At 38.5% G+C, this 15,117-nt stretch overlaps 1 protein-coding gene across 1 annotated transcript in view; it reads left to right on the forward strand.

Annotated features, from left to right (window-relative positions):
- LOC140244723 (dedicator of cytokinesis protein 9-like) overlaps positions 1 to 15,117 on the forward strand; it is a 205,058-nt gene that overhangs the window by 100,958 nt on the left and 88,983 nt on the right. The window contains exons 10-18 of the mRNA XM_072324337.1: positions 205 to 423; positions 1,557 to 1,762; positions 4,801 to 5,006; positions 5,530 to 5,717; positions 7,128 to 7,286; positions 8,163 to 8,283; positions 11,058 to 11,097; positions 11,426 to 11,510; positions 14,499 to 14,579. Coding sequence (XP_072180438.1) covers positions 205 to 423; positions 1,557 to 1,762; positions 4,801 to 5,006; positions 5,530 to 5,717; positions 7,128 to 7,286; positions 8,163 to 8,283; positions 11,058 to 11,097; positions 11,426 to 11,510; positions 14,499 to 14,579 — 1,305 coding nt within the window. The remainder of the gene's footprint in view (positions 1 to 204; positions 424 to 1,556; positions 1,763 to 4,800; positions 5,007 to 5,529; positions 5,718 to 7,127; positions 7,287 to 8,162; positions 8,284 to 11,057; positions 11,098 to 11,425; positions 11,511 to 14,498; positions 14,580 to 15,117) is intronic.

Genomic DNA, 15,117 nt, shown 5'->3' on the forward strand with positions numbered 1-15,117 from the left:
AAGTATACATGAATTCATCCATCTACATGGTCTGACACTGTAGTCTAGTATCCCAGATATATCACCTTTGACCAAAAGGAAACATGGGGGGAAAAAGAGATGAGCACGTGCTTCTCCATTGCACATGGCCAAGTTACTGTCGTAAGGAGTACTTAATAACAGTATTAGTTTTTTTGGGTTTTTTTTTCTCCTATCCAATTGTAGCCAGAGCCATTTTTTGTGACGTTGGCCCTGTATGACGGTCGGAACCAATGCAAAATCTCAGAGGACTTCCACATTGATGCCAATCCTCCAGAGATTCGGCAGATGCTGGAGCGTTTCCATGACTCCCCAAATGGCTCATCTGGGGAGACTCCAAGGTCACCACCTAGCATCCCAGATGTCAGTCATCTTGATGAGAATTGGATCAAGAGCCCTAAGAAGGTAAGGCTTTATGATAAACCAGATGGCCATTGCTTTTTACAAGACAATCCTCTGGTGGAGCTACATGTACACAATGCAATCCTATGTTAGGGTTATACACAAGCTGGATTGATCTTTGTTTTCAAAACTTGATGATGTTGTGTTATCTTCTTACATTGCAATTTTTTGCAACTTAAAGGAATGGTATAGGTTTGGTTGAGATTAGACTTCAGGTTTCCAACTTGTCTTTGTGAGATAGTAAGAAACCTATGAAATATGAAAGAGCATATCATTCTGAGAGAAATTTAGAGTTCATTTGATAAAAATAGGTTTTGAAATTGCAGAGATATCCAAACAAATTGATACTAATGAAAGGTGGTACCCACCTTTTATAAGGATTGCTTTGTTTTACTTTATTTTTGGATATCTCAGCCATTTCTAGATTGATTTTCCTCAAACTATGAATTCCTATTCCAATAGTAAGCTCTTTAACATTTCATAAAGAGCCTTCCCCATTCAGCATTGTGGGTAGATAGAATGTTACATGATGATCAGTCATGTCCTAGCAATCATATATTATTTTCCAACAAGCTGCATGCAATTCACTATAGCGCTGAAGATCAGTTAGTGCTTCTGTGGCCCAATAGCTCGATTATCGATAATCAATTATAAAGATTTTCATAGCAACCACAATTTGGTATATGAGACTGTAATACTTCTAGTGAACCTTTTTGGTTAATATTTCACATTTTCATTGTTACCTGACTGAAATCATGCTATTATGGCATTCTTTCACGCATTTCTTATCCACAGTGTAGAGCAAAAAATGACAATTCTGCAGGCATACAAGAATTGTGTTTTCACTTTAATCTTAATGTACCTGATAGCGTTGCAAGCCATGTGAAAATGAACTAGTGCTTACATGTTATCATAGTGTATTTTGAAGTCCTTATATTTCAAAATATTGCATCTTTATTAAAGTCAACATGACATCTCCAAACAAAAAGAAAGAATTGGAGAAGAAAAAAAGGATGTGCCTCTGTCAGTGTTTGGCCAGTTCCTTACATCGCCCAGTAGATAATCATAATACTTTCATGCACCTTGATGTCTGTCAATGATTTCTTTGGATAAAATAATATGTGCACCATCCGCAGGGCATCTTCTCAGTGAGACAGCCAAACTCAGAGATCTACCTTGTGGCCAGGATTGAGAAGGTCCTCCAAGGCAGCATCGCCAACTGCGCTGACCCGTATACCAAGCCTAGCGACACGGTCAAGACATGTCAAAAGGTCATGAAGCAAGCCAAAGTTTTCTGCAGCAGGATGGGTCAGTACCGCATGCCCTTCGCCTGGGCAGCTAGGTGAGTCACAATGGTTAAACTAGGTAGACAGAAAGACAGACAGATACACACACACTGGATGAACGTTTGTTTTATCACAATCAGTAGAAATTACCTTTGCTTGATAAGACTTTTGCCTGCTGGATCTGCAGGCTTCTTCAGATCGAGCGTTGTGAGAAGGACTTCCCACGAGCCGACGTAGCTCGCGCACGCCGATCTGAGAGAATGGGATCGTATATTGAGGAAAGTGAGTATTGCCCCAGGTCTCGGTTGAAGGTTTTCCCTTCTTGTTTTCGAATGTGAATGGCTTCCCTTATCCAGCGTGAGGTTTTCCCAGAGTCTCTGGCTAGGATGGAACACTTCTTTTAGTTGATGTGGTGATTTTCACTGGCCACATGGTCACTGCTGGCCGACTTGTGCATGTGGGAGGTGGTTTCTTTTCTTTTTCCTCTTGTGAAGTAGGATGCACTAACTGTGTCCACTTCTTGTTTGTGTTCATTTTTCCTGGTACCAAATGTTCTGGCTGTTTCTCCAATGTAGCTTCTCTCACAGTTCCCACACATGGAATCTGGTAAACTACCCCCGCTTGGTCATCGATAGATCTTTTGTCTTTTGGGTGTACTAAGATGTTCCTGAGTTTCTTGTGTGGCCTGAATGCTGTGGAGATTTCTGTGGTATTTCTGGTAAATCCTTTGCAAGGCTTCAGAGGTACCCTTTTACATATGGGATGGTTACCAACTTCCTCCTCTGATTGGTTGGTTTGGTCTGTGAGTTCTTCTTGGTCTGATTTTCCCTCCTTTTTCTTTTGGTTTTCTTGAAAGACCAGCCAGGGTATCCACATTTCCTGAGGGAGGACTGGATGTACTCTTCCTCTACCTTCAGGTCGGCCTCCTCGGTGACAATGCTGTGTGCTCTCTCCATGAGTGTGCGGATAACCCCTAATTTTTGGTGGAGTGGATGGTATGATTGGAAGTTCAGGTACTGTCCCGTGTGTGTCTTTTTCCTGTAGACGACCATCTTGGTTGTGCCATCCGGTCTTTTGGTGATCTTGATGTCCAGGAAAGGGATGGAGTTATCAAGCTCTAGCTCATGCCTGTGTCATCAACTTGGTCCAAGTGTGCCTTGAGTCTGTCGACTGTGTCCGCTTTTACGATGGCAAGGATGTCATCCACATACCGTTTCCAAACTCTAGGTTTAATGTCGTCATGAGCGGAGGTGATGGCTTCTTCTTCCAAGTATTCCATGTAGATGTTTGCGACAATGGATGACACAGGGCTGCCCATAGCTGCTCCGTATTTTTAGCAGTATATCTTGCCATCAAAGCTGAAGTAGGTGGTAGACAAGATAAATTCAAGGAGCTTTATGATGTCGTCCACTGTGAGATTGGTCCTCTTGTGGGGTTCGGAGTCTTTCTGGAGCCTATCCTTCACGATCTTGATGGATTGGTCGATTTGGGTGTTGGTTAAAAGGCTCACGACGTCGAACGAGACCAGAACTTCATGGTCCTCGAGTGTGACGTCCTTGAACTCTTCTGCCAAGTCCTTGGAATTGTGTACATGGTGATCTGTTTTCCCTACCAGCGGTGATAATATGTCTATATACGATATATGCGATCCCAGTCTCTCAGATCGGCGCGTGCCAGCTATGTCGGCTCGTGGGAGGTCCTTCTCACTGCGCTCGATCTGAAGAAGCCTGCAGATCCAGCAGGCGAAAGTCTTATCAAGCAAAGGTAATTTCTACTGATTGTGATAAAACGAACATTCATCCAGTTGATTTTCTAATCAGATGAATCTTTTCAGCGAGATACACACACAGATACACCAGGACCTAGACAGGCACACACCATGGACTAAAAACCTGTGAGACTGATACGTGGTTCTCCAACTTTACTTATAAATGACGTTCTGAAGACTGAGGGCCTTTGAAATAATGTATGCCTGTGTCTGCAACTACATTGTAATGGGACAGTGTTTTAAACAAAAACAAACAAAACCATAGCTGTATATGAATTCTAATTTCTTAGCAGGGGATTCAATAATATAATACAGCCAAATCCTTCAATAGTAAATAATTTATCTAGACATGAATTCTCCTTCTTTACCAGAATATAACTTCTGCTATGCATAGCAATTATTCAGTGCTATGATTATAATTTGAAAATCTCAATCTAATTCATGAGCAGGGTTCCCACACTCGTGGAAAATCCAGGAAAAATTTGTAGTCATGGAAAGTCAGGAAAAAGTCAGGGAATTTGGAAAATTTGTGAAAAGTCATGGAAAAGTCATGGAATTGCATTTACCTCTTGGCTATGGCAGCTTTCCAGTTTGTCATGTCTCGCAACTCTCATACTCTGTGATCATACTCTGCTATTATAATTGGTGTTCATGATTTCCATTTTTCCCAGTTTTGTGAAATCTCAAATTCTACATAACTCCCGGGACATGTACTAATGATAATAGATGTACATGTCATGAGTAAGATAGTGGGTGGAACAGATGGCTGTGAGGGGAGGTGGAGGCCATCATAACGTGTCTGATTTTGGAAACCGTGCCAGAAAGGAAGTCATGGAAAGCAGCAATTTAGTCATGGAAAAGTCATGGAAAAGTCATGGAATTCTGTTTTCAAATTTCTGTGGGAACCCTGATTATTGAGATAAATGATGAATACACCCTTCATTGTTGCTGAATGCCTTTCTCTTGACTGTACATGTATACATGGAATTGCAGTTTGATGATGCTATGAATAGTTTAATGAGAAAGCACTCATTTGTCAGTCTGTCTGTCTGTCTGTCTGCATGCCTGCCTGTCTGGAACAGAAAGAAGTAAGGTAAAAAAAATGAACAAATTAAAAGAGATTGGTATAAGATGCTACATCTTCATCGATATCGAGTGCCATAAAAATGAAAGCCCTTATAGTCACAAGTATCTCTTCTAGAGTGATATTTTGTTCTGTAATCAACATTTTGCCAAATACAGTACATTGTAATGACAAATGGACCTAACCTTGAAGACACTATGGTTCTTACTGAGTGATAAAGCTGTCTTTTCTACCCTGGACAGGCGTGTCTTCAAGGATGACTATGGAGAGCTGGATATGAAGGGAAGTTTCTTACCCATCTACCGTCAGGAAAGCTCAAAGCTTTCCAATGAAGACCTTATGAAAGCCCTCCATGATATCCGCAGGAACCCAGAGAAGCTTGCCAAGCTGACAGAGCTTCCTGGAACCATCAAAGTGTTCCTAGAACCATTCTCGAGGATGCTTTGCAGTGAGTATACTGTTTTGCTTTCCATAGTCTTATCTTTTATCTGGAACTCCTGTGTTAGTACTTATTTTGGTGCATGGTGAATGAAAAGCTTTAAACAGCCTTGTTAGTCTTCAGTCTCCATCATGTAATAGCTGCAGTATGATATAACATAGGAAAATCTATTTTGTGTGTGTGTGGGGGGGGGGGGTGGTGGGAGCAAATTAGAGTTTGTTACACATCGTGAAGATATTCACTTTAAATCCACTGGTAGTCTTACGTTAGTTGGGTATTAAACCATTTTTAATGCATATTGTCAGTGTATGTGAACAAATTGTTTTATGCATTTTCTCAATACTTCAAAAGTGTATAGCAGAATCTGCAATAATTTCATGTATCCTATACCCGGTATTTATTCAAATGTATGTATATCACACAAAAACTGCCATTAAACAGGGTCATATAGGATTGGTCTAGTTGAAAAAAAAAAAAAAAATCTGTTCAGTGATGTAAGGTTTTCTCTCTCCATCTGTTTTCTGCTTCACAGATTGCTTGACGCCATCTCTCATACCCATCATGCCATGGCCGTCAGAGTTGGCCGACCAACCCACATTTGAGATCGAAGAGTTCATGCCAGAGACAGGGAAAGTGGCCTATCCCTTCACAACATATGTGAACAACCTGTATATCTATCCTATGCAGCTCAAGTATGACACACAAAAGACATATGCTAAGGTGAGTTTTCTGTATGTTGCTGTATTCAAGCATACTAGGCAATTCCCTCACTAGGTAAGCATTTCAATCTTCAACCTACTCTCTGTAGTGAGTAATATTGCACATGAGACACACATTGATGACACTGGCTCTTTTAGGCTATGTCCCCACGGCAGGGTAAAACGAGAAAAAAAAGAGATAGAGGTATTTGGTTGTCGTCCTCTTCGTGGTGGTGATGATTATCCACAGGATTTGTATTGGACCATATATCTGTTGTAAAAACATTCAAAGGCGCAGACTCCTCAGAGAGAGTTAGCAATTCAATGCTGGTTTAAAGTGTGAGTTTTGAGTGAGGCTTTGAAGTGATAACAGTTTTTCAATTTCACAGAGAAAAGATGGGAGAGAGTTCCACAAGCATGTCAAGTCCCAAGGTGGAATTCCAAAGAACAGATAGAAGAAACAAGCAAATTTGTAATGTAAAGTTGTTTGATATACAATGTAATACTCGTCAGAACTTGATGTAACCAACTTATTCCATATCATCTTTTGGTGGACAAGACTTTGTACAGCTGTATCTCAATTAGCACATCTTTAAAAACCTCCTCACTCAGTTGTGAATATCAGAAAATACTGATTTGAGTTTAAAACATTACAATATAATTAGAAATGTACAGTGTAATCTAAAACAATGCTTAAATTATTTGACATCAACATAGATATTTTCCGAAAATAGGGCAAAAAAAATAATTTTAGCTCTCCCGAAAATGTGCGATTTTGAGATACAAGGACCTGTAACCCGAGGCAAGATTAGGCACTTTGTGTTGTGTATATTAGTTATTTATGCTGTCCTATATACATGTATGTGACCTGTGTATCAAATAATGTTATATTACATCATTTGATATAGTGTCTTATCTCTGTATATCCTGGAATAAAATGAAGTTTTAATAGTGAATGTCATAACCTATATGTGCCTATATCTAAGTTCTGATAAAAGTTGAGAGGAAAATAGTTTAATAGTGATAGAATTAATTTGTGTTTTCTGAGAACAGTAACGAGCTTGAACTCTCTGTCCTCAGAAATTGTTGCAGCACCATCTGTGGGAGCCGTCCATAACTGACTGACGGATGATAACAGTGACAAGTCTTTGTTCATTGTATTTGTTATCTATGTGCTTTTACATATCTGTAAATATACTGAGGGAATTTTATTGTAAATAACACTCGAATGGATGCAAATTACTGTGAACACACACAGTCTGCAAGATTCTTTAGCTAACTGAAGGAGGTAGACTTAAGAAGGAGAAGACGAAGAATCCTGTTGGGAACTGATTGGTAGATTGATTGATCATTCAAAGAATTACTAGTGAATTGGATCAATTCTTCACTAATTGTAAAATTGTCTAACATCTTTCAAACCTGTTTGATAAAGGCAAGAAACATCGCCATGCACATTGAGTTCCGTGACTGTGACGATGAGGGCGCCCAGCCCCTGAAGTGTTTCTATGGCAGACCAGGAGGAAGTCTCTTCACCTCAGCAGGCAGTGTGGGTGTGCTGCATCACCAGCAGGTTCCTGAGTTCTATGAGGAGGTCAGTCTGGGGAGATCCTCCTTAGATGGCATGAAGAATGTTCTTTTACATTCGTACATTGACATCATAAAATGCCTTACAGCTCTTTATTCAGTAATGCTCACAAATTTGTCCTTCATACACTGTATTTCCGTTTATTTGTATTCCATTAAGGTAAAAGCTCGTAGAAATATGAGGTACAAATTGTTTAGTAAAAGCACACTCTTCACATACGGTATTTTACAATAAGAAGGTAGAAAAGACAGTGAAAAGTAAAAGAAAAATGAATTCCAGTTGCACAAATTGCAGTATATTTCAGCCTGGGAGATATTTTGAGAGAGAAAAGGGGGAAAAAATGTCTGCTACTTGTTTGACTGTGTGGCATGTTTGTCGGATACACATGCTTTTATTAGTTCATGGGTAATATCTCTTCCTGTCACTGGATGGATAAATAATTTCTTTTATAGGCATATTTTCTTTGTAATCTGTACCTGACAGTGAGTGCATAGTACTTGAATTCATTTTTTCCCCAACATACATTGTATAGACCTACTGAATATATTAGCACTGTATTCTCCATGTGATAAACAAGGACTATAATATACTGTGTACTCCCAATGAAGTACTAAATGAGTAACAAAATATTTTTGTCAAATCAGCTGACCAACAAGCTCAGTTGGTATTTTCATTGCTGCTGTACTACATGTATTAGCCTTCTTGAGGTAAAGTCAAGCTACAGAATGGTAAATGTCTGGTTATGATATGTTCCAAGCTAGGCCCACATTACTATTTTTATGCTCACTTCAAATAATCTGTTCATTTATGGTGTTCAGTGTTTTCTGTAGCAATGAAGTAAAGTATAAAGCCAGAATGTGACTCTCTGTTTCTCTCCATCAGGTTAAACTTGCTCTTCCAACCCAGTTGACCAACAAACACCATCTGTTATTCCGTTACTATCATGTGAGCTGTGAGACTGGCAAGGGAACTGTCAAGAAGAAGGAGACTGTGGATTCTTTTGGTGAGCTCTGATAAAACAGCCATGTTTCCCTTAACATCCATTCATGATACTCTGGCACACTTCTCCATTTAGAATAGTACAAGTAACTGTCAGTAATGCAGACAGTTGAGTAACTCTGATTTCCATGATGCGAAACTTCAGAAGGGATCACTAGCAAAGTTGAAAAACTCAGACTGAGGTATTGAAATCTAGTATCAGGGCTTTCCAGTGCCTTGGTATTATCAGCATTTAAATGTTGGTGTAATGATCTAGGGCTTTCGAGATAAATTGATATAGACAATCTGCATATCATGCTATCCTGTAATAGTATGATATTGAAACAAGACATGAGATAAAGGCATGGGTATAAGTGATAGCAGTGATTGTGAATATATACAAAGAATTCTGAGGAACGATTCACTTGTTGGAAAATATTTCAAGAAATCTTGTTTATGTTAACCAGCAGTACATCCTATGTAGTTGAGGTGATAATATAGAAGACTTTAATAACTTTTTATCATACTTTCAATTAGGTCCAAAATTTAGACATACTCATTTTTTCTTTCTCAAGTGTTCACTATGTTCTTCTGTTACCTGTTCATTTTCTTTTAACTTGCTTGTTACTGTGAGGTGTTTTTTTTTTTCTTTTTTTTCTCACTTGTTTCAATGTATACTTTGTTTTGGTTTAGAGACTTGGTTTAACTTTGTAAGTTGATGTATGTACATGTATGTGTATGTATTTGTGAGAATGAGTTGGTTAGGTGTATCTTCTATTAACACAGTACATCAATATTTTAGATTACCCGTAGTGAATTCTCTACTGTGGTTGAAGAAAATGATGCCAATTTTGTGTAGAATACTCAGAATTTTCTTTTCTTGTATTCTGACTGATTTCAGAGCATTTCATTCTCCTTGCCAGACTTGTCCAGAAATAGAAATGTGAAGGTTCCAAGACACTAACTGTTGCTGGCTATTAGAAAGCATTAGTGTGCAATTATTCATTCATTCAAGTTAGATGGCTCTACTAGTAATCTTACATCTCATAGTTCAACTACATTCCTTTTTAATGTGTACTGCATACAGATGTAGTGTAAACATTTTCCTACCAGTAAAGTCATTTTTGGTCTGTTTTTAGATTTTTGCTAATACTACCACTAGTGATGTTTCATGCTTCCATTTTGTTTTGTCTTGAAGTGTCACTGTATGTCATAATACCAAGATATAAAGACAACACACACATATTTATAAAAATATCCATTGCACATTCTTTGTTGTTTTCTCTTTTTTATTTTCTCTTCTTCTCCCCTCTTCCCTGACAAATTTGCCTTTCCCCATATTAAAGTGGAACCCTTGGAAGGTACTTTGTTCAGCCACAAAATCAGATGTTCACAAATGATGTGAATGCTTACTCATTTTGATGGTTTTTTTTTTCTTTTATTGGGAGAGCACAGAGACGTTGAATATTTGTGGGCACCCTTCATTCTGCTTTGTTGTCTTCTCTACCATATCATCACGCATTGTTTTAAGTTACTTGTTCACTTAGCGGGATATTAAACCTTGTTTACAGTGAGATATGCCATCAGGTTTAGGTAAAATTGTTCCTTGAAACCAGATTCGTCCATGTACATGTAATATTGCCTTGTTCGTATCAAGCCATAAGCTTACAACATATTCATCTTCTGTTTCTATTTCTATCCTCAACAATATCATGGTGTAACCTTTGCGTCTGTTTTTTCTTGGTCATGTATTTCTGAAATGAAAACGAATACAAATTGCATTGCCACCAAAAAAAAAAAAGTGCAAACAAGCACTGCTGAAGACATAAAAGTCGTGCCTTTGCAAATATAAATATGAAGACCGGAGTGATATTCAAGTTAAAAATATTTAGTTATATTCAAGTTAAAAATATTTATATATATTTCTGCTTTATAGATTTACTTGTAGAGAAACAACAGATTTCACTATATGTTATATAACGTGTGGTATGTACTGCCTTGCTTTTTGTGGTTAAAGAATGGGCGTAGGCTATCACTGACATATAGGATTTAAGATCTACATGTATAATGCCAGATGTTTATCAGTAGCATTATCAAGTGGTCACAACTTAATGACATGTGATACTGGATGCTGAGAAGAGAACAGGGATGTTCTATCTGAGCTGAATTCAAACACTTGACATTTTAAAAAGACATCAAAAAGACATCTCATACATGCATTTGTGAAATGATGTAATAAGTTTTGTTTGCTCTGTCAGTAACATTACAGTCAGGAGACATGTGTTTTATGTGTAGTTCTCAAAAGTTGTCAGTTGATTTCTTTAAGTGTATACCATTCCTGTTCTGTGTTCCCCCAAGCCCTCACTCCATTAGTCAAGTGCATGTGCATTTGTGAACCCTTATTCAGTAGAGTAGTTTTAGTTTGCATGCCTTTCATATTTGGAAAAAAAAAAAAGTGATATTATAGGCAAAGCTGACCATGTTAGTCTCCTTCCCATACTTTGTCCGCCATTGTACAAATGTGTGTTCTTGACAAATATTGTTGTTGTGAAATATATATATAAAAAAAGAAATAGTCAGTGTTGATATTTCATCTGTCACTCAGGTTACTGTGCGAAATGTCCTTCCAAAGCTGGTAATGTGTTGATAGTGCTGTTATTCTCATGTGGTAGCATTCTTCTCTAAAGTGATGGCAAAGTAAATGTCACATACATGTAGTAAAGAGTGATGGTGAGAGTAGAATTGAGTTGATAAGAAAGCTAACTTTAAAATGTGACCTTTCATATCTTCTTCTTACAGTGGGCTATTCCTGGATCCCGTTGTTGGAGGCATCGTCACAGTGAGTGTGGTTTCAAATCTGTAGCCTCACAGTGCTCTGTATGATATTAATCTAAACTGAATACGATGGAAGAAAGTATTTGCATTCACTTCTTATTGACTCGGTTGGCAAATTTGTCTTTAGATAAAAACTTAAGCTGCAGCGTCTATGTTTATCTCTGATGCCAATTTCCTTAACCTATGAGGAAGGTTACCAGGTACATTAATCATAATACTACTGGTATGCATTAAACTTAACGTGGTAAGATGGTGAATGAAAGACACTCATTCTTGCCAACTTTGTTTAATCTGATCTTCAGCTCAGTCTATCATTTTGTTTACTCTGTCAGGAAAATGAACATAGGGGAGATGCAGGTGCCAGTATCGTCTAACCTGCCCCCTGGCTACCTGACAGCCAGGGGCTCCCAAACTCGGGTAAGTAGACAATCAAGGTTACACCACAGTAAAATGATCTCATTTTACTTTGTGATCTGGGCAAACAATGTATCACATACATTCAAAAGTTTTTTTTAACAAGATTAACGAAAGAAACAGGTTACATATTTGATATACATTTTATGCTATTGCAATAATTTGCCCAAGTAAAATCGATGTGTGATTGTTGCAGTCTGGAATCTTTTGTTACTCATTTAAAGTGTAGATTCAAGGGAAATGACCTGCAGGCTTTAGTGTGTGGTTCATGATAACTACTGGTACCCAGACTGATTTTCCATATCAGTAAGAAGTGCACCTTTGCAATGAATCAGTGGCATGTTTGTCAATTGATGATAATCCCTCGTGATGTGATAGAACACAAGGTGAACCCATTTTATTCTTTTGAAGTGTACTGCCTTGATGTGTGAATACAACCCTTCACATCTCTCTTTGCCCTTCCCGTCCTTCCCACACACATCAGTGTTGTCAGCCATAGATCTAATATTATGATTTTTACCATCAAGCTCAGTTGCTTTGATCTCAGAATTCAAGTGTCTGTCTTGAGACTGGTGTCACAGGTCATCTTTCATCAATAAGATAAAGCATTCTATGGTCCTGTCAAAACTGCTGAACCTGAAATTGTTGCATTGCATTTCCTCTTCTGATCATATTTGATGTCAGTACACTTGTGGCTGTAGTTAATTTTAAGTGAGATATTTGTCGTAAAGATGATCGGCCAGACATTTGATTTTACCATTACCACTTTCTCCTATATTAACACACACACCTGTCATTTATATCAAACAACCATGATACCATTTGGAGTTAGTCATTTTCATACAGACAAAACCAGTTGGTCTGTGGGCATTGTCACCTAGACCAACCCATCTGGCCTATGGTCAATATCGTACACAGACCAATCCAACTAGTCTGCGGTTATTGTGACCTAGATCAACCAAGCTGATCTTTGGTCAATATCACACAGACTACTGACCAAGCTGGTCTGTGGTCATTATCAGATGGACTAACCCGACTGGTCTGTGGTCATTGTGACCTAGACCAACCCAGCTGGTCTGTTGTCAATATCCTACAGACCAATCTAACTGGTCTTTGGTCATTATCACCAAGACCAACCAAACAGATCTGTGGTTATTGTTGGACCAACCCAGCTGGTCTGTGGTCAGTATCAGATGGACTAACTCAGTTGGTCTGCGGTCATTGTCACCTAGACCAACCCAGCTGGTCTGTGGTCAATATCTTACAGACCAATCTAACTGGTCTTTGGTCATTGTCACGAAGATCAACCAAACTGATCTGTGGTTATTGTTGAACCAACCCAGCTGGTCTGTGGTCAGTATCAGATGGACTAACCCAACTGGACTATGGTCATTATCACTCAGACTAACCCAGCTGGTCTGTGGTCAATATCATACAGACCAACCAAGCTTATCTGTGGTTGTGGTTATTGTTAGACCAACCCAGCTTGGTCTTTGGTCAGTATCGGATGGACAAACTCATTTGGTCTGCGGTCATTGTCACCTAGACCAACCCAGCTGGTCTGTGGTCATTGTTACTCAGACCTATCCGTCTGGTCTGTGGTTGTCATAGTACACTTGTATAACCCATCTGAGATGTCATAGTCAGTTAGGAAAGGGTGGGCGTGGGTATGCCACCATCATATAGTAAAACATCCTCTTAGTACCTTCAGTATAGCACTTCCCTACTCATGCATTGACAATAGTTACTAGCTCCAGTTATTACAGTATACGCCATTTTCATTGGGTATGAGCTAATGCCAAAACATGACATCCTGTCTGTCTCCTTGTAGTCATAGCCAGAGTGCATCAGGTTATTTTATTGAGATTGAGCTCATTAGCTTCCTTGTGAAAAAATGATGAAATACACTATATATCTAGAACAGTATATTAGCACATGTTCTGCTTTCCAACTTGCACTCTTTCTCTTCACTCTCCCTGCTGAACATGATGTTTATGATTCAAGGAGCACAGTACAACATCAGTGTTGGGTCCCTGTACTTTTTTCAATCTGTTGGTAAGGCATGTTCACATTCCCCCTGCCATGCAGACACTCCTCTCAATCCACTTACCTGTAAGCCTCGATGTCAAAGATCCCAGTGATGTGGACTGTTACCTGACTGAATGTTTTAGGCTGGAAGAATAGAACCACTCTGCCTCTTTGTCCCATTACAATCCTTCAAGCATTGCTTACCAAAGCATCAAGTAGTAAACAATTAGTACATTCACAAAAGGGTGAATGCTTCATCTCCATGTTCTTGGATTTCTTTACTGTGTAAGTTGTTGTATTCCATATGTGTAGTGCATACTCAATTATTAGATAATTGTATTCATGTACATTGTACATCATAGCGGTGTGTTCCTTTGTCAGGGGTTGAGTACTGGTAGCCACTTTGCTTACATGCCCTCTGTGTCTCTTGTGCCCTTGCATGTCTTTATATTTTGTCAACATTCTGTATTCAGTGACACAATGCCCTTCATCATTGTAGTAACACTTAATAAACATGATGTTGGCCTTGTGAGAAGTTATTTGGAGTGATTTACTTCTTTAGGAGTATTTACATAAGGACCTGTAGATCATTTGAGATTGAATACAGGGAAATAGAGCCAAAGAATTCCTTGGAAACTTGCATCCAAAATATCAAGTAATGAAAAGAGCCAGTAAAAGCTGTCAATCTCCTGCCACAACCCCCCCCCCCCCCAAAAAAAAAAGACCCACAAAATCTAGCGATGCTTTTATATGTAGTAGTAGAATGAGGCAGTTTCCCAAGCATTGCTCCACAGTGTAGGTTTTCACTACTATTAAAACATAGCTTGCTAGCCATAAGAAGGTTATAAGGCAAATATGGTAGTAGCTTTAATACAGTGTTTATTTCTTGTAATTTTATCCATTGATATATGCATTTAATCAAGTTGTATGTTCATAAATGTATCATGTTTGGTTTTACTGCAGGGACCTGAAGTGAAGTGGGTTGATGGTGGGAAACCATTGCTGAAGGTCAACCTAAAACCAGCCACCACAATCTATGCAACGGTGAGTATCACAGAAACATTGAAATAGGGTGGAAGCATGATACTAATTTGTCTTGTTATAGGTTTTCTAGATTTGATTCATAAACAACATCGCAAAGCCAGCAGTCAAAGAACTTTTAACCTTAACTGTAACATAGAAATAATTTTAGAATATATAAACAATGATGTATGTATTCTCTACCATTCAAACTTTACCATTGTCTTGAAATCCAGAAAAGTCTATACCGTGGTGAATACATCAGTTAAATTACCAAGTTATTTGCTGTTAGATTTTGATATGTGTTTGTCATAAAAGTTTAAGATTGCTTTATGCTCTCTGTGAACCCCAAGTTAAAACTAATGATGTTGTATTGGTTTACTTGTAGATGTGGGTTAGCCTTTTTAACATCAAAGAGCGTGAACCATAAAAAGAGTCTTTAGCAAAGTCATAGAGGTACAGAATTAGTTTGAATTAAATTGATTTCTTTGCATGAAAAGTTTAAAACTTGATCTTGATATTGAAGACCAAATCAAGTTGGACTGGTTACTATGCCAACACA

Source organism: Diadema setosum, chromosome 21 (assembly GCF_964275005.1).
Source record: "Diadema setosum chromosome 21, eeDiaSeto1, whole genome shotgun sequence".
Lineage (NCBI taxonomy): Eukaryota > Metazoa > Echinodermata > Echinoidea > Diadematoida > Diadematidae > Diadema > Diadema setosum.